The sequence below is a fragment of the Moschus berezovskii genome, chromosome 7 (assembly GCF_049115385.1).
Source record: "Moschus berezovskii isolate FMDL1 chromosome 7, NW_MosBer_1.0, whole genome shotgun sequence".
Classification (NCBI taxonomy): Eukaryota; Metazoa; Chordata; class Mammalia; order Artiodactyla; family Moschidae; genus Moschus; species Moschus berezovskii.
The window spans coordinates 109,287,609-109,310,696 of record NC_142466.1 but is presented as its reverse complement, the minus strand read 5'-3'; the positions used below and the strand labels follow the sequence as shown (position 1 = coordinate 109,310,696).

The 23,088-nt window shown below is 47.2% G+C and overlaps 1 protein-coding gene across 2 annotated transcripts in view; it reads right to left on the bottom strand.

Annotated features, from left to right (window-relative positions):
• SNX30 (sorting nexin family member 30) overlaps positions 1-21,684 on the bottom strand; it is a 110,026-nt gene extending 88,342 nt beyond the window's left edge. Inside the window, exon 1 of one of the 2 annotated variants that reach the window (XM_055427600.2) lies at positions 21,266-21,684. In XM_055427600.2, coding sequence (XP_055283575.1) covers positions 21,266-21,421 — 156 coding nt within the window. In that variant the 5' untranslated portion in view covers positions 21,422-21,684. Of the gene's footprint in view, positions 1-13,554; positions 13,992-21,265 lie in introns of those variants that run through there. The other variant, XM_055427602.2, reaches the window with a different exon arrangement.
• Between the last annotated feature and the right edge of the window lie 1,404 nt (positions 21,685-23,088).

The window sequence follows — 23,088 nt, the reverse complement described above, 5'->3', positions numbered from 1 at the left end:
ATGAAAAATGATTCAAAACATGTTAGGAATTCAATAAGGTGGCTAAGTGGATGATAAAATTTCAAAAATAAATAGCTTCTCTATGTACAGGCAATAGGAAACTGCAATTAACAGTCATTTTTATTTTAGAACTTTATCTTTTGATCTTGGGGCAGAGGAAGAGAAACAGGAACCTGAAAAGCCCAGAAACACAATGGTCTATCCAAAGGGGATTTGGTTAGAAGCACCTAGAACAGTGCCGGGCACTGGCTAAATATTTTATGAATAAATGAATGGAATATGAGCTTCCTGATTAGGTCTGGTTTCTCTCATCTGTTTCCTCTAGGAGGAAGCTCTGTTTTCTTGCCAGCTGAAACAGACCTTTCTTCTCAAGGTATAAAGCTCACAGATCAGAAAGATTTCTCCTTTCCTTTTTAGCATCATGTTGAATGAGCCAGGAGTAATTTATTCAAACAAAATGAAAATCAAATAAAGGAGAGGAAGTGAAAATATCTACCATAATCAAGTTATGGCAAAAATCAGATCAATGGTAATGTAAATATGACATGATTGTGAATGCTTACTGTGAGCTGTTCATTGGCTAAAGCTGTCTATAATCTGGCCCTGAACTGCAGAAAATAACCCTAGAGCTGACTCAAGGTTCCCTTCCCACAAGTTATGCATTCTTTCTGTAGAACTGGGTCTGTTTCCTCTTCCTTCTCTGCAGTCTCATAAACATCCTTAACTATACAACCTTGCTATAGTCTAGGAAGCATTTTTCTTTTCTTTCACCTGTATTATTATGTTCTGACTGTTAACACACCACATGACGCACATATGCCTACCACTGGGACCTATCAAAATAGGCAAGGAATCTTTGTAGTCATCTAAAATATGTTGTTCATATCAATTACAAGGATCAGTTATGGGGCTTTCCTGGTGACTCAGTGAGAAGAATCCATCTGCCAATGCTGAATACATGGGTTCAATCCGTGATCCAGGAGATCCCACATGCCATGAAGCAATTAAGCCCATACACCACTACTGAAGCTCGCATGCCCTAGAGCTCATGCTTCACAAGAGAAGCCACCACAGTGGGAAGCCTGCACACCACAGCTAGAAAGTAGCCCTCACTCTCTGCAACTAGAGAAAAGCCCACGCAGCAACAAAGACCCAGCACAGCCAAAAATAACAACTAAATAAATAAAGTTATGAGAACAGCTTTTGGGGCCTACTATAACTCACTGGAAAAGAGTCTGATGCTAGGAGCGATTGGGGGCGGGAGGAGACGGGGACGACAGAGATTGAGATGGCTGGATGGTATCACCGACTCAATGGACATGAGTTTGAGTGAACTCCGGGAGTTGGTGATGGACAGGGAGGCCTGGCGTGCTGTGAATCATGGGGTCGCAAAGAGTCAGACACGACTGAGCGACTGAACTGAACTGATGCATGTCATTAAGTTATCAGAACCACCTTACTAGCTCAGATGGTCAAGAATCAACGCAGGCGACCCAGGTTCATTCCCTGGGTTGGGAAGATCTCCTGGCTGAGGAAATGTCAACTCACTCCAGTATTCTTGCCTGGAGAATCCCATGGACAGAGGAGTGTGGCGGGTTACAGTCCATGGATCCCAAAGAGTTGGACATAACTGTGCAACTAAGCAGGTATGCATGCACTATAATTCCCATTTTATTGACAGGATAACAGAGGCTCAGGGTAGGTAAGTGACTTCCCAGCCAGTAAGTGATTATATTAGGACTCCCTTGGCTAACTCTCAAGGTTCCATTTTTTCTTTCTACTCAGCTGTGCCTGCTTCAAACCTACATTACTCTAACTTCTCTCATGTAACAGGTCGAAATTACTCTGATTTGGAACCAGAGGAGCAAAAAAACTTTATTCCTTCTGCTGCTGGAAACATTGTTTCTCATGATGGACAGATTCTCTCTATCCATCTCCTGCAACATAACAGACCTACAGAGAAATGAAGTTTCCCTGATTCAGGAGTAAGTCAACAGCAAGACTCTTCTGTCAGTTTCATCATAATTTAACCTCCAAGAGAGTTCAAAATGGACAGTCTTGTGATTTTGTTTTAAATAAACAGCCAGCCTGTCAAGGTCAACATCTGAAAACATATTCAGCTACGTGATACCAAAACTGGTTTATACAAAATGCAAACACTGCTTCTACAACTTCTAATCTTAGGACACTGTGGTGTGTCTTTAATGAACGTTATCCTTTTCCACTCACATATCCAAGAGAAGAATGATTTGAGAGAAACAAAAAACAGTGGCTACCTTCTTCAGAGTCAGGTTGCAAGTGGAGATGTGACCATTCTGCTCAAACCACAGCACTTGAGACATGCTTAGTAATCTGTGGGGACTTTCCTGGTGGTTCAGTGGCTAAGACTCCACACTCCCAATAGCAGGGTGCCCAGACTTGATCCCTGGTCATAAAACTACATCCCACATACCACAGCTAAAAGGATCTCACATGCAGGGACTAACACCCAGCACAGCCAAATAAATAAATAAAAATAAAGATTAAAGAAAAAAAAAAGAAATCTGTAGATGCACGTTAGTCCCAAATTTGGATCTCAGTCTAAAAATCTAAACAGTCCAGTCTAAAATACTATATAAAATACTACCTAGGTTACTCAAAAAGCTCCACAGATACCTACAATAATGTGCCAAGCCTCCCAGAAGACCTGGGAAGGAGAATTTGGTTACACTGGAAAAGTCAAGTCCACGGCACTGTTTCAGACAGAGCTATCGGTCTGTCCCTAACATAAGCACGCCTGCATGCTAAGTCGCCTCAGTCGTGTCCGACTCTGTGACCCCACGGACAGCAGCCCACCAGGCTCCCGTGTCCACGGGGTTCTCCAGGCAAGAAGATTGGAGCGGGTTGCCATTTCCTTCTCCATCACTAACATAACCACCCCCTTGTACCATGTCTTTCATTTGCACTTGTTTGTAAGTTGATCACCCCTCTCTCCAAAAAGCTGCAATGAAAGCCAGAACCCCTCAGCAGGATAAGGACTGCTATGAGGAGTACTGGGAGGGAGACGAGCTGACATCACTGGCTGAACACGCTTCTCTTTCATGGAGACATGCAAGGTCCACGGCAGCCCTGTGGTCCGGGAGGGTGGGGGCAAGAGCACGAAACAAGGGTCTGACAAGGTCCAGACAGCTGGTGAAACAAGGCAAAGTCCTGCTCCTCCTCGGTGACTTGAAGCAGCGAAGAAAAACTGTCTTAACCCCCGTGGAAAAAAAAGATAGTTCAGAAAATTGAATGATCATTGGGAGAAAAGCTCACTCTGAGCCAGTGTTCACCCATATTTGATGAGAACAGATTAAAATCTACAGAAAAGGGCTTTCTTGGTGGTCTAGCGGTTAAGAATCCGCCTTGCGATGCAAGGGACACTGGTTCGATTCCTGGTCTGGGAAGATTCCACACACCTCCGAGCAGCAAAGCCTGTGGGTGGTAACTACCAAAGCCTGCGTGCCCTAGAACCTGTGCTCCACGACAAGAAAAGCCACTGCAATGAGAAGTCTGTGCACAGAGCTAGAGCAGAGCCTCCACTCTCCACAACAAAAGAAATGCCCGCACAGCAACAAAGACCCAGCCAAGCCAAAAATAAATAAACATTAACAGAAAACGACAGAAGAGCACTGTCTCTTCTCTCCCCTCAGTCAGCAGCTTAGCTGTATCCTCTTTAGGTCTGCGCAGTTTTAATTGTTTTCAGGCAGGGGCAACGTACACATCCCACCCCACATGACTGCAAGTAAAAAGTCCCATCTTTCTTTTTTTAATAATTTTTATTGGAGTACAGTTGCTTTACAATATTGCGTTAGTTTCTACTGTACAGCACAGTGAATCAGCCACATATAAACGTATATGCCCTCTTTTTGGGATTTCCTTCCCATCGAGGTCGCCAGAGAGCACCGGAGGAGAGTTCCCTGTACTGTACAGTAGGTTCTCATTAGTTTTCCATTTCATACACAGTATCAACAGTGTATAGATCATTTGTCTATTTGAAACACGGAGTTACTCAAGGGTTAGTCAAGTTTTCCCTTTTCCATCAAAACTAACCTAATTAGGGAGAGAGAAGGAGGGCTCTTTCTCACTGATTTGGTCAGAGAGACTCCAAGGAAGGAAGACTACACTCTCCAAGGGTCAGAGAATGACCTTCTGAGAAGTATCAGCGCACCCTTCCAACGAATGTACACACTGACACATGCACTACACTTACACAGGCACACAGCGACAGCAGGCCACTTGTGGTTTGCAAAGTTTCTTTTTTCACTTACTATATCTTGCCATTCCTGCAAATGAGTGTGTGTGTATACTCCTTTTAATACATTTTCAAGATTATCATGGTCTACAAAACTAGCTCCCTATTGGTGGCTATTTAGGCTCCTTATCTTTTGCCATTAAAAATAATATTGCACATGTCTATTTATTTGTGCATATGTCTATTTATTGAGTCAGCACGTACTTGGGTTCTCACCGCATCCTAGGCTTTGTTCATGCACTGCCATTACAGCATTAAGCAATCAGAGCCCCTGCCCTCATGGAGTTTACAGTACAGTGTAGGAGATCACATGTCTGAGGGTGCGTTCCCTCTGAGAAAATCAGAGGATCCTTTTAAAGCAACTGATCTCAACCTTGGCTACACATTATAATTCTCTGGAAAACCCTTTTTAAGAAATACTGGTCTCTAGACCATCCTGTGGAGAAGGCAATGGCACCCCACTCCGGTACTCTTGCCTGGAAAATCCCATGGACAGAGGAGCTTGGTAGGCTGCAGTTCATGGGGTCGCTAAGAGTCGGACACAACTAAGCGACTTCACTTTCACTCTTCACTTGCATGCATTGGAGAAGGAAATGGCAACCCACTCCAGTGTTACTTGCCTGGAGAATCCCAGGGACGGGGGAGCCTGGTGGGCTGCCATCTATGGGATCGCACAAAGTCGGACATGACTGAAGCGACTTAGCAGCAGCAGCAAACCATCCTAGATTGACTGGATCCAAATTTCTTGAGATGGGGCCCAGGCAATAGCATTGTCTAAAAAGTCCTCGGATGATGAGTATTTAGCTACATACATCTCGATTAGGATATTCACAATGGAAATGAAGAAGGACATTTAAAGAATAGTGATGTCAGCTGTTCTCGCCTTCTGAGATGGCTTACACAGTCTGTCTGTGGAGTGTGTTTCTTTATAAATAAATCCGCTTCTTACCTATCACTCTGTCTCTTACTGAATTCTTTCTGCAGTGAGACATTGAGAACCTGAGCTTCACTGAGTCCTGGGACCAGTTACAGGGATCACACCTCGGTCACATCACAACGGAGTAAAGACGGCCTGGAAGGACAACCTGGGGCAGCAGGCCTCCTCGCTGCTCGCAGGAGTTTCTCTCTGACCCGAAGCTTCTCTTCTGAAAACACAACAAAAGTGCGGCCAGGGATATGCTCACAGCAGTGAGCCTCCACATCAGGGCACACAGCTGCCTACAGGCAAAGGACCTAGATTCCTGCATTTTTAGGAAAACTCTGCTCTTGATAATACTTGGGCCCTGTATCTTTTTTTTTTTCCTTAAAAAAAAAAAAAAAAAGGAACAGTGATGTTATATACAAAAACAGTGTGTTTAAAAAAAGAGGCAAAGAAAGATGCAGTTTCAAATACTTTCACTATAGGGAGACTATAACGTGCTAAAAACAAGAATCACAGAAATACCTGGAAAGATGTTTAAAGCTAGAAATGAAGATGTGGGAGTCCTAAGCCCTGCTGCAGTAAAGTCCATCCAGAGATGAAACCTAAGAACTAGCAAAGGGCAGGAAGCATGGCTGGATGGGCTCACCGTTGGAACTTAGAAGGAAAGATAGGAGGGCCCCGAGAAGTAGGGGCAGAGCAGTGGAAGGAAGGCCAAGAGGGGAGAGAATTAATTCATCCAGTGAATGAAGCATCCACTATGTGCCAGGCACTGGGCCATGAACAGAGTTTAAGACCCTGAGGAAAAAGAAAAGGCAGAGAAAAAAAGCACTGAGGGGAAGCTAGTTAATGATATCACTCAAGGAAAATGAGCACTGAACCAAGGGTCTAGAAACCTGAGTCCTAAGCTCAACTCTGCCACAAACCAGCTGGGTGAGCCTATCTGATAAATCACTCCTCTCTCTGAGTCAGTTTCCTCCACTGAAAAGAGAGGGTCTTGGAGGGAGAGACCACAGAGTCCTCTGCGGCTCTAATGGCCTGAGTTGTTAATGGCGCAAAAACAGCTGCTGCGGTTCTCCCTGAGCTGAGTGGTCGAGGCAGGACCTGGCCCGTGGGGCTGGATGCTGAGGCGAGAGGAGGCAGATGGTGAGGCAGGTGGAAGCAGGGCACAAACACTGCTCATCCAAGGAGCCTGACGGTGATGGGAGAGTGAGCGGGCAGGAGGCAGGGAGCCTTGGGAGACTGCTCTAACAAGGGAGGCTGGTAGGGGAGGAGGAAGAGGCTGGAAAAACCCAGAAACTGAGATGAGGGAAGAGACACAGGCTAAGATACACAGGGGTTGGTTTCATTTCCCTTGGCCTGAAACTGTGTTTTGTATAAGAAACGCAACCTACAGTGCCTAATGCAAATAAACGCTCAAAACAGTGGGGTTTGGAAAACGATGCCAGTTTGCAGTAGTTGTGGTGATGAGGAGAGTAGGCTCTAAGGCCGGACAGACCCAAGTTCAAATCCCAGCCCCACTCTCTTCTGGCTCTGTGACCGTGAATACGTAAATGCAACTTCACCTTTCAAAGCCTGTATTTCCCCAGCTGTCAAAGGAAAAGGAGACAGTAAACGCACGCTAGGGGAGTGCTCCAGGAGGATGCAGTACGGCTCCCAACCAAAAGAAGTGCTCCCTAAAGGTTCGCAATGATCACAGACACACGCTAGTATCTCGGGGTACAGGTGATAACTGACGGGACACCTTCGATAGGGAAGAAATCAGAACAAAAGGAAAAGAGAAGCGAAGCAGCAGTTAGGGACATGACAACAGTCCCAAGCAGATGTTAAACATGACAGTCTGGGCATACAGGAGACCGCGCTAAGTTAGTCTAGATGTTGACTGGGGGATGGAGTGTTCCGGGCAAGCCCCAAATCAACCCAGAATGGAGAAGCCAGCCTGGGGGACCCCGACTCACTGCAAGCATACCCCCAGAATGGCAACAGTCCTGACCCAGAAGACTGAGATGGGCAAGAGGTGGCTTTAACAGGACCTGGAAACCAGGACATCCAAAGGATACACTCAGGGCCAGCTTCACAGGGACCCCACGCACCAAAGGATTTCACACTAGGTTTAATGCTCTGCTATTACTATCTTGAAATTCTTAATAATTTTTTTAACATGGGGGTAAGAATTTTTATTTGGCACTGGGCCCCACAAATTACATGGCCAATCTTGGATACACATACACTGGTAAAGAACAGTCACTGCATTAACATGCATATAATAAAAGCTAAAGGACTAAAAAATTTACTATTAACTCAGGCCAAAAAACAATTATTCAAATCATTGAAATCCCAACACTAATTCAGAAGGCAAAATGCAGTTGTTATCTTTAATAGTTAGCCCAAGATCTCCTTCCAACGTGCTTCACTCAAAATTTTCTTTAATAAATTACTCTGACTACCCCCCTGGCATTCAGCACATACCCCTGTCACCTTGTTAAACAGCAGTGACTCACCTGTACTTCCCTGTCTCCCTTCCTGAACCTTGAGTGGCTAGAAGGTAAGGTCATCTGTTCATCTTTGCATTCCCCAAGCGTGGCACGTGAAGGCCCATATAAATCTCTGAGGAATGAACAAAAAGTCCAAGCGTCCTTCACTAGTGCTGATGCAAGTCATGAAATAAACAAGATTTACTGGACCAGACAGTGCAGAAAAAAGGCTGCTATACTGCATTTTTGCAGCACAGATGCTGACACAGCAAGATGATAAGCCTAATTCCTCAGAATGTTGTTGTTGCTTAGTCGCTAGTCGTATTCAACTCTTTTGTGACCCCATGGACTACAGCCTGCTGGGTTCCTCTCTCCATGGGATTTTCCAGGCAACAGTACTGGAGAAGGTTGCCATTTTTCCTTCTCCAGGGGATCTTCCTGCATTGGTAGGTGGATTCTTTACCACTGACCCACCAGGGAAGCCCTCCTGAGAACATACCTCTTCCCTAATTAAATAGCCTGAAAAGAAGGTCTAGGTTTCCATTTTCACAATAAAAGAATTATTCTACAACCATTGTTATTCTATATATCCAGTAAGACACTTTCACTTGGAATGTCTGAGCCTTGACCTGTCCCAGGTAACTGTTATTTCCAAAATGTAGGGATCTTAACTCCCAAGGAACATAATGCCTCCCACAGCACATGATACAGAGGAGGTTCAAACACACGTACAAAAATTCATGTTAGCACTTCAAGTATGAATACTGTCTATTGATTCTAGTAAGAAATTATATTTAAAAGTATATACACCCTCAAAGGGGAAAGAATAATTTTTTGAGCAAGTGATACTGAGAAATCGGATATTCACATGCAAAAGAATGAAATTGGATCCTCTTCTCAACACCAATACAAAAATTAACTCAAAATGGATTAAAGACCCAAAACTACAAAACTTCTACAAGAAAACATGGTCGGGGAAGCTTCTTGCCACTGGAATTGGCTGTGATTTCTTGGATATGACACTAAAAACACAGATAACAAAAGTGAAAATAGACAAACGAGATTACACCAAACTTAAAAAAATTTGTGCAAAGGATGAAATCAAAAGAGTTAATAGGCAAACTATGGAATGGGACAAAACATCTATACATCATATATCTGATAAGGGGTTAATATCCAGGATATAAAAAGAACTCCTACAACTCAACAATAAAAAAATCAAATAATCTGATTTTGAATAGACATTTCTCCAAAGATGATATACAAATAGCCAACAAAAATATAAAAAGATGCCCAGCATCCTTAGTCAGAGAAGTGCAAATCAAAACCATAAGATACAACCTCACAGTCATTAGGATGGCCACTACCAATAAAATAGAAAAAAAAGTGCTGGTGAGGATGCAGAGGAACTGGAATCCTTGTACACAGTTGGTGCGACTGTAAAATGGTGCAAACACAATAGAAAGCAGTATGGAAGCTTCTCAAAGCTTTAAAAATAGAATTAGCATATGATCCGGTTTTTATATATAAACTTTTGGGTTTATATACCCAAAAAAAAAAAATGAAGACAGGATCTTGGAGAGACAGCCGCACACCCACTGCAGCACTGGCAAGAGACAGAGGCAGCCTAAACGCCCGTCAATGGATAACCGACCTTTTCAAGGCAGTGCATGCGTACATGCGTACAAGGGAGTATTTCTCAGTCTTAAAAACGAATATTCTGTCACATGCTACAGCATGGATGGACCTTGAGAACATTACTCTAAGCGAAATGAGCCAGTCACAAAAACACAAATACTGTATGCTTCTATTTATATGAAGAATCTACAGTAGAGGCTTCAAATTCATAAAGACAGCAGAATGGTGGTTACCAGGGCCTGGGAGAGGGGAGGGAGAAGATGGGAGTTGTTATATTTACTGAGTACGGCGCTTCAGTTTTGCAAGATGAAGAACTTTGGAGATCAGTATGAATATACTCAACACTGCCGAACTATATCCAATATTTTGGCCACCTGATGTAAAGAGCTGATTCACTGCAACAGACCCTGATTCTGGGAACGATCGAAGGTAGAAGGGAATGACAGAGGATGAGATGGTTGGATGGCATCACCAACTCAATGGAATTGAGTCTGAGCAAACTCTGGGAGACAGTGAAAGACAAGGAAGCCCGGCGTGCTGCAGTCCATGGGTCGCAGAGTCAGACATGACTGAGCGACTGAACAACTGAACTATACACCTAAAAACGGCTGAGATGGTTAAAAAAATCAGGGTATTTACAACCACCTCATGTACGTTCAAGTCTAAGACTACTGCTAACTTCAAATGCCAAAATTATCCTAGAAAATAAATTGTATTTCATGTCTTTTTTTTTTTTTTTGGCCTCACTGCAGGGCAGCTGGAATCAGAGTTTCCCAAACAGGAATCGAACCCAAGTCTCCTGCATTGGAAGCATGGAGTCTTAATCACTGGGCCACCAGGAAGTCTAGTGTCTTTTTTTTTTTAAGTATACAGTGGACCCTTGAACAACATGTGGGTCCTCTTATTATTGGATTTTTCTCACTACAAAATCCAAGGCTGATTGAAACCGTAGATGTAGAACTGTGCTGACTATAAAGTTAAAATGTGGATTTTCAACTGTGTTGGAGTCAGCAGCCTAATTCCCAAATTGTTCAAGGGTCAACCGTATGTGTCTAAGAAACAACCCAAATGCTCATTAACTGCTGAATGGATAAACAGAAAGTTGTCTGTCCATACAACAGAATATTATTCACCCATAAAAAGGAATCAGTACATATAACATGGAAAAACCTTACAAACATGAGACTGAAGGCCACATATTCTATAACTCCATTTTTATGAAATATCCAGAATAAAAAAATCCATAGAGAACGAAAGCAGATTAGTGATTGCCGGGGTTGGGAGTGGGGGAAACGGAGTGTCTGCTAATGAGAATGAAGAGTTTTCTGGGGTCACAAAAACCCTCTGGAATTAGATAATAGTGTCAGCTGTACAACCTTGTGAATACACTAAAAATCACTACATTGGATGTTTCTAAAAGACGGCTTTAATGGTCTGTGCATATGGTATTGCTTAAAGTAGTGTGAGTTGGATTTCTATTGTTTGCAAACGAAACTCCTGACCAGTACACCCCCTGAATCCAGTGAGTCAAAGCCCTCCTGAAACTGCCTCTCCTCCACCCACCACTCCTGCAAAAAGGCACTGCCAAGCTTTGGCATAGACTGGTTCTTCTGCTCCAGTTACCCCTCCTTCCTGTCCATTTGGGAAACATCCACTTCACCCTTCAGGTTAAACAGCATCTCCTTTGGAAAAGTCACCATGCTGCTGAGCATGGTCACTCCTTACCCCACCCCCTCCATGTTATTTCCATAACAACCCCATAATAACCGTGTAGATGCTGCGGGTGCCCATCTGTCTCCTCTCGCTGGCCAGTTCAGAGCCCACTGGCCTGACTTCCAACCACCAGCACCCACACTTCTTGGCCCAAATGCTTCCCCCGTTGCTGAATCTGCTTCACTCACCCATGGGCAAGCTGGAAAAGTGCTCAGAGTTTAATGCTCAAACACCACGTCCATGCAGCGGTCAACCAGTAACTGACAAGGGCTGCTGTCTGAAGACCCAGCTCCTTCCCAGGGTGGGGATAACTGAGGTGCATGTTCTGTACAGGCTCCCAGGACCCCCAGTTATTGCTTCTAAGGCAGTAACAACACCTAGCATTTTCATGGTACTTACTATGTGCCAGACGCTATCCTAAACTTCAGAACACTACTGTGAAATAATCCAAAATTTAACAAGGGAGACACTGAGGCATTACAAAGTTAAGGAACCTGCCCAAGGCCGCAGTGCCAGTGACTGTATCGAGGGTTTTCACATTCTATTGCAAACCATCTGGGTATACGTCTCCTCTCTTCTGCACTGGACCGTGACTCTCTCAGGAGACAGACCTCTTTATTGGTCGGACCATGCAGCACGTAGAATAGAATCTTATTTCCCCAACCAGGGATTGAACCCGTTGCCCTCTGCAGTGAAAGTGCAGAATCCTGACAACTGGACCACCAAGGAAGTCCCGAGAGATCTTGTCTTTTTTTTTTTTTTAATCTTTCTCAATGTCCCCAGCATCCAGCACAGAGCCAGGGATGTAACAGATACTCAAGAGGTTCAGGTTTTAAGAAGTGCCCGAACTTTGACACCCAAAAATGCCATATGCTTTTCCTGCCTCTGTGCCTTTTTTCAAATGAGAGTCCTGAAACACCTTTTTTGCATGTCACTCGTGCCCTTGTCCCCTCCCGCCCCAACACACACATACATATTACACTCACACAAATTCTTGATCCCTGCTCTGTGGCAGCCAAAATGAGGAATTCTGTGGGCAAGGCAAACATGAGATAGCATGTGACTCCCCCACCCAGGGTCTAGTAAACAAACCCAATTGCTCACATATGAGTTACTGCACCTTCGCCAAGCTGTTACTTATGTACTTATTCTGAGAGACTCTCATTTACCAAGGAACATCTGTCTTCCTCCCTGTAACCTCGATTAATCCCTGATCCCCAATCCTAAAGACTTTCCCTCAACCCTGTTTTTCCCCCAAGCTACCACCTTTCTTCCTACAAACTGCTAGGATCTCCTGCCTTCCATTTGATTGCTAACACCCACTTTGTTTAAATTCTGACCTCAACCTCTGCATCTTCCACTCCCATCTGGCTTTGGATTGCTTGGAGTTACACGTTCGTATAAAGAAGAGCTTCCTGGAGGCAGCATGCATGTGCTAAACATTGAAGTCTGAGTGGGCTTTTAGCAGCAGGTTCAGACAAACTGTCCCAGCTTGACTTCATGTTGCATTCCCGCCACCTTTACACCTGCTCACAGGCGCTTCCCCAGCTGTGTTCTCCCTCTCAGTGAGGGCACCAGTTTCTTTCTTAGACTAGAAAACCAGGCATCCCCACTTCACCAAAACGACTCATCTTTTCATTTTCTCATCTTTCTTCTTTCAGGCCACAAGGGCAATCTAAACCAAACTGACACCTTTCTAACTTAGCTCTTTCACTGCCAGGCTCTCCCCACCCCAAGCACTGATCACACACTCCCCTGCTCAAACATTCTCACGGGCTGGCTACTGCCTAAGAAATACAACTGCCACATCAGAGCATCCAAAGCAGTCTCAGCCTCCTCCTGCTCCATCTTCCCACCTCCTCTCTCCCTGATCCCCACCCTGACTCTCCAAACCCACTCCTGACACACGACCTGACCCAACGCAACCCCAGTGGACACAAGTCTCTTCCATCTCAGGAGCTTTGCTCAAGCTGCTCCCTGGGCCCATGATGCCTTCCCTACCCCTCACCTGAAAGCCTCCTCGAACTTCAAGGACCTGGTGAAAACAGACCTCTGCCACCAAAGCTGATTTGCTGATAATACACTCTGTATTTATAACATAGCCAGCAGTAGGGCTGGCCAAGAGGAACTAAGCATCCTCCACTCCATCCTCCCAAAGTAAAATCTAATTTTCACTTCATGTTTTAAAGCAGATGTATTGGTCATTTTTTAAAAAGTTTCAAGGGACAAATCAAATTGAAAACAGTATAAACAAAAAGGCAATCATGGGACTTGCCTGGTGGTCCAGTGGTTAAGGATCTGCCTGCCAGTGTAGGGGACACGGGTTCTATCCCTGGTCCTGGAAGATCCCACATGATGCGGAAACAACTAAGCCTCTGCACCCCAACTACTGAGCCTGCGCTCTAGAGCCCGTGAGCCACAGAGAGCTCACTGCAATGAGAAGCCCACGCACCGCAACTAGAGAAAGCCCAACATGCAGCAACGAAGACCCAGCACAGCCAAAAATAAAAATTAACTTTTTAAAAGGGCATCATGACCTCCTGTAACCAGGATGCCCAGGCAGCAGCGCTGGCTTCAGGCACGGCTGGCACAGGTGGATCCAGGCTTCCAGTGATCTTCAGGGATCGTCCCCCTCTCCTGCTCCAACTCCACATTCCTCTCTGGCTCCACTCTCCACATCACAGGGAACAACGGCTCACGATTTAACAAAAAGAGGGATTCCTTCCCCCCAGCAGCCATCTGAGCAAAGCTCTGTTTGGTTACTTGGCTCTGCTAGGATCACGTGTCCACCAAGGACGCTACGGGGGCCAATGGATGCCACAGATGAAAGACCTTAAGTGGGAGGAGAGAAGCCAGAGTGTGTTTCTCCCCACCCTAGCTCCTCCTCTCTGGTTCAGGGAGCATCCCTGGCCGCAGCTGCTTCCTCTCCAAGGCTCCCTCCTCCTGTGGTCTCTGCACTGGCTCAGCTGTCCAGCCATGGTCTAGTTCCCGCAGAAGCTCCTGGATTCTGCTGACCTCACCTCCTCCCGCCCCCCCACCCCCGCCCCTTGGGTGACTGCAGCTTCCAGCTATTCCGAGGCTCTGGGTTACCTCCTTGTCCTTGGCGTGACTTCAACATGTCTTCCAGCACCAATGTAATTAACTCCCTGCATTATAGTCTCTTGGTTTTAAAAAACCTGCTGTAGTTTTTAATTCCCTGACCAGACCACAACCAATACTCAAGTTGATAAAGAACAGGCAGAAATGTACCAAGAAAATGTGAAGAGGTCAGTATCAGGGAATAACAAATACCTCTACCACCACCTCACAGCTATTCAAGGCTCACTGCATCAGGCGCTACTCTAAGTATGAACTCACTGCATCTTCGTATCTACCCTGTGATGGAGGCGCTCCTGTTATCCCCCTTTCACAGAGGAGGAAACTGAGGCTCAGAGAGGTTAAATAACTTACTGTCACAAAGACTACACACAGTGGAGCTGGGATTCAAATCTAGACAACCTGGCGCCAGAGTGTACACTCTAAAACACAAATCCCAGCCAGGAGAGAGTTTCAAGCAGGGGGCTACTCAGCAGGATCAAGTGCTGTTCAACCTATCAAGAAATCAGGGAAGACAGAGATATGAAGTGCCTACTGGATTTAGCAATAAGGAAGTCACAAGGGACCTGTAGTAAGGCCAGAAGCCAGAGAGCAGTAGGCTGAGGAAGCCAGAGGTTGGGAACTAGAGACAAGAGGAGCAAACCTTTCTTTCAAAAGGTTTGGCTGTGAAGAGGAGTCACAAAATAGGGCATGAGATGGAGAGGGAAGCATCATAAGAGCTCCCTTTGCTCTTACTTTGTTTCAGAAGCAAGAGCAATGTGAGGACGTTAAACACTGATGGGAATGCAGACACTGGCCCGCAGACGTGGAAAACAGACTTAGGGTTACCAAAGGGAAAAACGGTGGTGGGGGGGAATAAATTCAGAGCTTGGGATTAACATACACAATAGTATATTTAAAGCAGAAAGCCAACAAGGACCTACTGTATAGCACAGGGAACTACATTCAATATTTTTTAATAACCTATATGGGAAAAGAATCTGAAAGATACATATGGATACAGGTACATAAACTGAATCACTGTGCTTGCACGCCTGAAATTAACACACTGCTAATCAAACATACTTCCATTTAAAAAAATATTTTTAATAAAAAAATTTTTTTCTTTAAATTTTTAAAAAAATGATGGGAATGAGCCAGCTGACAGAGAGTGTGAAGACACAGCAGTGAGGCACGCCGACAAAAAGCAGGGTCTCTGAGAGGCCAGCGCGGGCGGGCTGTACCTACAGTTCAGGACGGGCCTCAGAACCTCTCTACTGCAACCCGGGTGCAGGGTACAGAAAGGGCGGCCACGGACTCTGACCATCCTGAGTCTGGTGAGAGGCAGTTCTTTTACAGCAGCTTCTAACTTCTCTAAGGCAGAAAGTGAGGCCAACAGAATGAGCGGGGAGTGGAGGCGGGGGTGCAAGGAGCAAAGCTTCCATCGGCCACGGTGCAGGGTGGGAGGAAAGAACGGAGGGCCCGGCCCAACAACCCCAGGGGAAGGAAATGGCAACGCACTCCAGTATGCCTGCCCGGGAAATCCCATGGGCAGAGGAGTTTGGTGGGGTCCTACAGTCCATGTAGCCCCTCTTCCCGCACAACTGCAGAGGGGTGGAAAAGGGAATGTAGATATGAAAGTAATGTGTGGATGCTAGGCTCATCAATTTGGGCTAGAGTAAAGACAGGACTAACAGCCCCGATAGTCCATGGGGTCAAAGAGTCAGACACGGCTGAGCACAACACAAGAAGCCCAGCATCACCAAGGCCCCGACTGTGCTTGGCAGCTGTGAGGCTACACTGGCAGCAGCTCTCACGGGACCTCTCCTCCCAAGGCTCGGGCAAAAGACAGGAAGAAATGGAAGGACCCAGACGGGATGGAGAAGGAGAGTGAGGGGACTGTGTCAAGGACAGCGGCAGAAGAAACTGACATGCTGTACATTCACACAATGGAGTGTCACTCAGCCATTAGAAAGAGTGCATCTGAACCAGTTCTAATGAGGTGGACGAAACTGGAGCCGATTACACAGAGTGAAGTCAGCCGGAAAGAAAACACCAATACAGTATACTAACGCATATATATGGAATTTAAAAAGATGCAAATGATAACCCTGTATGCGAGACAGCAAAAGAGACACAGATGTATAGAACAGTCTTTTGGACTCTGTGGGAGAGGGTGAAGGTGGGATGATTTCGGAGAATGGCATTGAAACATGTATATTATCACATGTGAAACGAATCGCCAGTCCAGGTTCGATGCATGATACAGGATGCTCGGGACTGGTGCACTGGGATGACCCAGAGGGATGGGATGGGGAGGGAGGTGGGAGGGAGGTTCAAGATGGGGAACACATGTACACCCAGGGCAGATTCATGTCAATGTGTGGCAAAACCAATACAATAATGTAAAGTAATTAGCCTCCAATTAAAATAAATAAATTATATATATATAAAAAAACTGACAAGCTGAGCCATGGAATCTAAAGGAGACCGGTGAGCACAGGCCTTCGGGGAACAGGAGCAGGCAGTTCTCACTGACTGGCAGGAGGACAGGCAAGATAAGAGCTATCTGATGGCACTATTTCAGAGTGGGCACAGCTGCAGGTGTTACAGTGCGAGGGTGTGGCCACAAGAGAGGGCAACTGAACTAGGGAAAAGGATGAAGGTGAAAGATACGAGGTCAAGCAACTGACAGTTCTAGAGATTTGGACAGAGTTCTTGCAGTGAAGATATAATTGGAGAAGATAGTTGGGGGTTTAAAGATTTTAACGAATAAGAGAAACAGGGAAGTTACGAAGAAGTAGGGACAAAGGCGGCAGTGGAAAGTCTGTAATGGACACTTGTGAAACAACAGATGCTTGTCCAACATTCATTCATTCCTCCTCCTCCTAGTAGCATACTGACCCTGCTTCAGAAACCACCTCCTTCCTTCCAGGCACAAAGAGGGCTTCCAAAATACGAGTAACAGTCTATGTCTTAACTCTATGTCTGGGGGGGTGGGGTTCTAGGAACTTAAATGCTCATCTTATTATTCTTTAAACTGTATAGATACATTTTATTAATACAGATAACATTTATATACTTCATCTATATTTATATTCATAGTTAAAACATACAAAAGCTTCCCTTCTCTACCCTGCAAAGACAAGGACCTGGCCCAGGCCTTGGGCAATCAGTTACAAAGATTCAGCACCTGACCCAATTTAGGCCCAGAAGATTCTAGCCCAGAGCTTTGGCTGGAATTATTAATATCAGGAAAGAGGTGCTCTCTTTCGGCTAGAGTTGCAAACCTTGTCTGTAGATTGTATACCTTCACCGGCTTGAGAACATCACTAGTTAACACAGAGAGAAGGAAGCAGAGCCAAGAGCTGGAAAATGACAGACTCCCAGCATCGTTTGAATGCCTTGTTCCAGCCATTCTGGAAACCAAAATACCTGGGGCTTTTCAACACGAGCCAAGAGATTTTTTTTTTTTCTTTTCTTCAGTCAGTTTGCACTCAGTTTATGTCCTTTTGACTAAAAGGAAACTAAACTCAGTGGAGCAATCAAATAAAGGATTCTCAATTCAACAGCCTGTGTGATCCTTCAATACTTAAGTCAGATCATGCCCTCCTTCTGTTCAAGTCCCCGAAATGGTACTCAAAGTCAAGGCAAGAGTTGAGAGTGGCATACCGGGCCCTAGATCATCTGGCCCCTCTCCCTTCTACCCATGATCAAGGCCTCCCCACTAGCACTCTGCCCCAACCACATTGGCTTCTAGGGTAGCCCCTGACACGCTGAGCAGGAGCCTTCAGGACTATGCCCTGGCTGTTTCTCCCACCGGACACTCCTCCAGACATCCTCTTGCTAATTCCTTCACCTCCTTCAAATTCTCTGCTCAAATCTCAGGTTCTCAATAAGGTCTACCCAAACCCACGTCTGTACAGCCAGTGATCCTGAACACTCCCCCTGCCCCTCCAGTTTGACGTCTTTTCACAGCATTACATAAAATCATTAAAAAATACCCAACCAGGACAGGGGTTTTCAGCTGGTTGACTTGAGTTCCTAGAACAGTACCTGGCTTGTAGGAGGCCCTCAAACATGTTCTGAGTGAGCAAATACGATGACATGAGCCTCAAAGGGGCAGCACTTGGTCTTTAAAAGTCAGTGGAGAAAAAGGACATCGACCACCATCTGCTGAACTTGAAATAAGTGGAGTGGAGGAGGAAAAGATACCTCCGTTCTGAAGACTTTGAAGGGGAAGCAGTGACCTAAGGGGGCAGGAGGTGGGTGGGAGAGTTCAGTGAAGAGGCTGAGGATGTGGGTAAAGGTGTTAACCACAGGTGGAGCTTGAGAGGATTCGGGTTACGTTTTGGGAGGAACACAAAGCTGGAGGCTGAGTTAGGGGAGAAGCAAGCCCAGAGTGGTTTGCAGGTGAAAGTAAAAAAGAGAAATGGGCTGAGTGGTTTATTTACATTTCAGGTGGCGCTAAAAGATATAGTGCTAGAAGACCTGGTGAGTTTAGCCAGTATCAAAAGAATTCCTAGCAACCCTTGGTCAATAGAAAGGATTCTGCCTTTCACACCAAGATTTGAATGATTTTAGACTTTGTGGGTGAAAAGGCCATCACATTTGGTCTTTCTTTCTTTCCCAAAACCCCAGAGGCCACTGAGCAATGTCTGCTGGACTGAGATGCAAGGCTTTCCTGTTCATAGCACTACAGAAAGCAATTCCTCTCTGCATAATATAATAACCCTGCAGCCTGTCAAACACTCATTCTCCAGGTCCAGAACTGACTATGAGTCAGGCATCCAGGGTCACAACCCCAAGGCCCCAAAAGGCAAGAAGACACAGGCTTCTTTTCAAAGACAGACCACAGCACTCAATGCTCCTACCTGCCCTCCAATGACCTGATATTTCCTGGGCAAGAGAAACTGGGGTGAAGGGAAGGCTTCCTTCCATGGGTCTTGATTTACCTCTGTGGCTTGATAAGCTTCTCTCTGCAGAAATTTCTCCAGAGTGACGAGAATACATGTGTCTGCCAAGACTCAAGGAAAATGTTCCTCCCAGTCAAAAAAAGAAATTCAATTGTTCCATAAGCCTCTAAGGAAAAGTGGCTCACTGTAAATCAGGCCTTTGGGAATGAGGTCATTTTGATGCTCCTCATAGCTCTAATGAGACTTATTAAATATTTCAATAATTAATAATAATGACTTCAAGATTGTCTTTATCAGGGAACTGTCCCTGTAAAGGAAGCCAGGGGTAATTAGACTTAAGCGTGACTTCATGGCCACCAACTAGATCCTGGGGGTACAGGGCATCTGTCCTTCCAGTACTTAGCAAAAATGCCCACACTTCTGAGTCACATGTCCTCCAACAGTGGTTCATTAAGCAATCAGCTTCCAAGAAGGCCCCAACAATTCTCACTTCCTGGGATTCATACCTTCTTCCCAGACTATACCAGTGATGGCCAGTGTGACCAAGAGAACACCGCTCAGCTGTGTCACTTCTGAGATTATGCATCTTGGGATCTCTCCATCTCTTGGACTCCTTGCTCTGGGGGAAACCAGCTGTCACCTCAAGCAGCCTAATGGAAAGGAACTAAGGCGTGACAGCAGCCAAGTGAGTGAGCTTGGAAGCTGGAATCTGCCCCCCAATCCAGTCTTCAGTGACTGCAGCCCTTGTCAAGGCTTGAAGGGAAGCTCATGAAAGACCTGAGTCAGAACCACCGAGATTTAAGCTGCTCCCAGATTTCTGACACAGACACTATTTTCAGATGCTAAATGTTGGAGTAATTGGTTACACAGCCATAGATAATTAATTCACCATCCTATACAGACCTGAGAAAACCTCAATTCCTATCCTACATGCACACACAGGACCAAGTTCGCTGTCCATAAGAAAGCAACATATTATCATCATTCAACAATTACTTATTAAATAGCAAATATAGCCAAGGTATTTCCAAGGGACTGAAACCTTCATATAGTTTATAATCGTCTATAAAATAAAGAGAAATATTTACAGAGACACACACATCCCTCCAGTTGTTCAACCCATTGGTTCCATTAGCTTTATAAGTTTCCTTGCCCCTAATGCTGCCCCCGCCCTTGCTCCCCCAACTCGGCTCTTTGCTTTCACACAGCTCTTGGGAAGGTTCATCAAGTCCCATTCCTTGGCTGTTCTGACTACCCAGTGCTCTCACACTCATTTTACTCACCACCACATGTCCTCCCATCGAAGGGGAAAGAAAGTTGGGTCTCCTGACTTCACTTAGTACTGGGACAAAGAGGCATTCACTTAGTATTTTACTAGGAGAGAATATCCTGATCATAGGTGTTGAGAACAACTCTAATTTCTGCAATTAGTGACTAAGTCCCAACAGCAGCGCTGATACAATCACTGCTGAGTCCCAACCACAGCTGAAATGCCTGTGGGGGGAAGGGAGATGCCGTCCCTAACCCCTCACTGGACGCTCCGGTCCCTCAAAGCAGCAGAGGGTCATGCTGCTCTAAGAGAATCAGGAACCTCCCTCTACACAAAGGAGGTCAAAGGGCGACCTTTCTTCCCATCAGCCACAAAACCAGCCTCTGCCAAGCCTAAACAGCGTGGGAGACCGTCAGAGGTAAATGGAGCCCCAGACAGAAAACCACAGGGACACTCTCCTCCCGCAGCCGGCGGGGATCTGAGTCAGGTGACGCTCCCGGGCACACAGCAAACCTAAACAAAGATCACTCCCCACGTGACAGACGGGGGGTAAGAAGCCTCTGGCAGTTAAGACCACGGAAAACCATTAACTCTTTTTTCTTTGCAGTCCGAACAAACTGGCAGAGCTACAAGTGACTGCATCTGGAGGAACCGGGACCCCATCCCCAGACACAGGTGCCGAGCACTGCACACACGCCTCCAGCCTCAGCGAGCAGGCGGGACCCCTCCCCACCAGATGTCACTGGCGCTCCAGACCAGCCAAGCCCGGCCAGCCCCCCGATTCTGGCCGCTTCCCGTGCGCGGCTGCGACCCCGCGAGGGCGGCCGAGAGGAGACGCATCCTCCCAAGGCTCCGGGGCGAGGGCACGCCGGCCCCCGGGAAACGGGCGCCAGGGTGGGCGCGGCCCGGTGCCCAGCCGGGCTCGAGCTCCTTCATCCCCCTCGGGCGCCCAACCAGGCTCCCAACCCGCAGCCCCGCGCGTCCCACCTTGTCGCCGAAGCTGCGGGCAGTCAGCAGGTCCGGGCTGGGCGTGCTGTCGCCGCCCACGGCCTCCTCGCTGCTGGAGCCGGCCAGCGGGTGCGGCATGTCGCGCAGAGACTGGGGCCCGGTGGACGGCAGGGCCTTGGGGGGCCCGCCAGACATGGCGCGCTCGGCTCGGGACGCGCCCGCCGCTTCCTCCTGCCGGCCCGCCGCCGCGGGCTCCCCCAGCGCCCCGGCCGAGGCCGCGCTCGATCGGAGGCCCAGCACGAGCGGGGTCGGGAGCCGCCGCCGCCGCCGCCCGCCGGCTGCGTCTGCCCGCGCCGCGCCGCGCCGGGCCGGGCCGGGCCGCTCCGCTCCGAGCCGCGCCGCGCGCCCCCGCTCGGCAGCCGAGCCCGCGGCGGGCCCGCTCGCGCCTCAGCCCGGGCGCCCGGCCCGCACCGCCACGCCGCCCCGCCGGCTCGCGGCCCCGCCCCCGCGGCGCCCGGCGGGCCCGGGAGCGGGCGGGGAAGGGGCGGGGAGAGCGCGGGAGGGGCGGGCGCGGGGCGGCGGTCGGCTCCGTCCCCGCCCGCCGCCCCGCAGGAAGTGCGCCCCCGGCCCACTGCGGCGGGCGGGCGAGCGCCCAGGCCCGTCTCCCGGAGGCCTGCCCCTTGGGGTCTGCGCGCAGACCCCGGAGCTAATGTTTAACGGAAATCAGAGGTGCAAACGGACGTTGGCGGACCCTGTTCCATCCCAGCCGCGTTTACTGCTGCGCCCAGGGCCAGCCACGCTTGGGGCTGGGGCGGGGGCTTTAGGGACACGCACGTGTTGGGATTTTCTGGCCTCTCAAACCCAAGATAAAAGGAACTACGAAGCATTTTATAAGAATGGCATAAAAGGTTATGAGGCTCCCTGGGCACTGAGAACATCGGGCGGGGAAACCTACAAGGGAATTCGAGGAGGCATTGTGGATTTCAACAGAGGCACGCTGAGATCCTTTTGCCTTCTTGCTTCTGCAGTTCACCGGGTGTATGTAAGGTAGGACCTCCGAAGAGAGAGCATCAGTAAATAAAAAGCGAGTGCAACACTTGATCTATGACTCTTAAACGAACACCTTGACCGAACTGCCGTTTGAAAGCATCGTGAGGTTCCCTGTCGTTGGTTTTCATGCTTCTGTGCTTCCTTTCCAGGCTTTTGGTTGGGCTGGTCTCTGACCTTCGTTAGCAGGATGGAGAGAGTCAAGGCGTTTGAAGATGGAAATTCACCTCCTTTCTGCACTTTACCTGGCTTCACCGCTTCTGTGTTCAGGGCCAAGTCAGCAGAGGTCATCAGTCCATGTTAGAAGAAATTGATGCTACAGTAACAGGGAGGAGAGCCCTTGTAAGGGACCACATTTCCTGATCTATTTCCCAAACTCTTTAGGTCTGTCCAGTTTCACCTGACTAATCTTTTCTTTTGGCTCCCCTGGGTCTTAGTTGCAGCGGGTGGGATCTTTAGTTGCCTCCTATGGAATCCAGTTCCCTGAGCAGGAATCAAACCCAGCCACCTGCGTTAGGAGCACAGGCTTAGCCACTGGACCACCAAGGAAGTCCCATCACCTGACTAATCTTGAAGCTGGGATTCACTGTGGTCTCCATCACATGTTTTTTTTTTTTTTTCAAAAAAAAAAAAAAAAAAAGGTCCTTTAGCAGGAGGAGAATGCCAAGAACTAAAGCTGACCCAAAACATCTCCCAGGAATTCACTGAGACCTTCCCTTATTTCCCCTGGTCTAAATCATCCGACCTTTGTCCTCAAGTTATCATCTGTTCCCTTCCCCCCACCCCTAATGTGGGTCTACCTTGGTGGAGGAGAA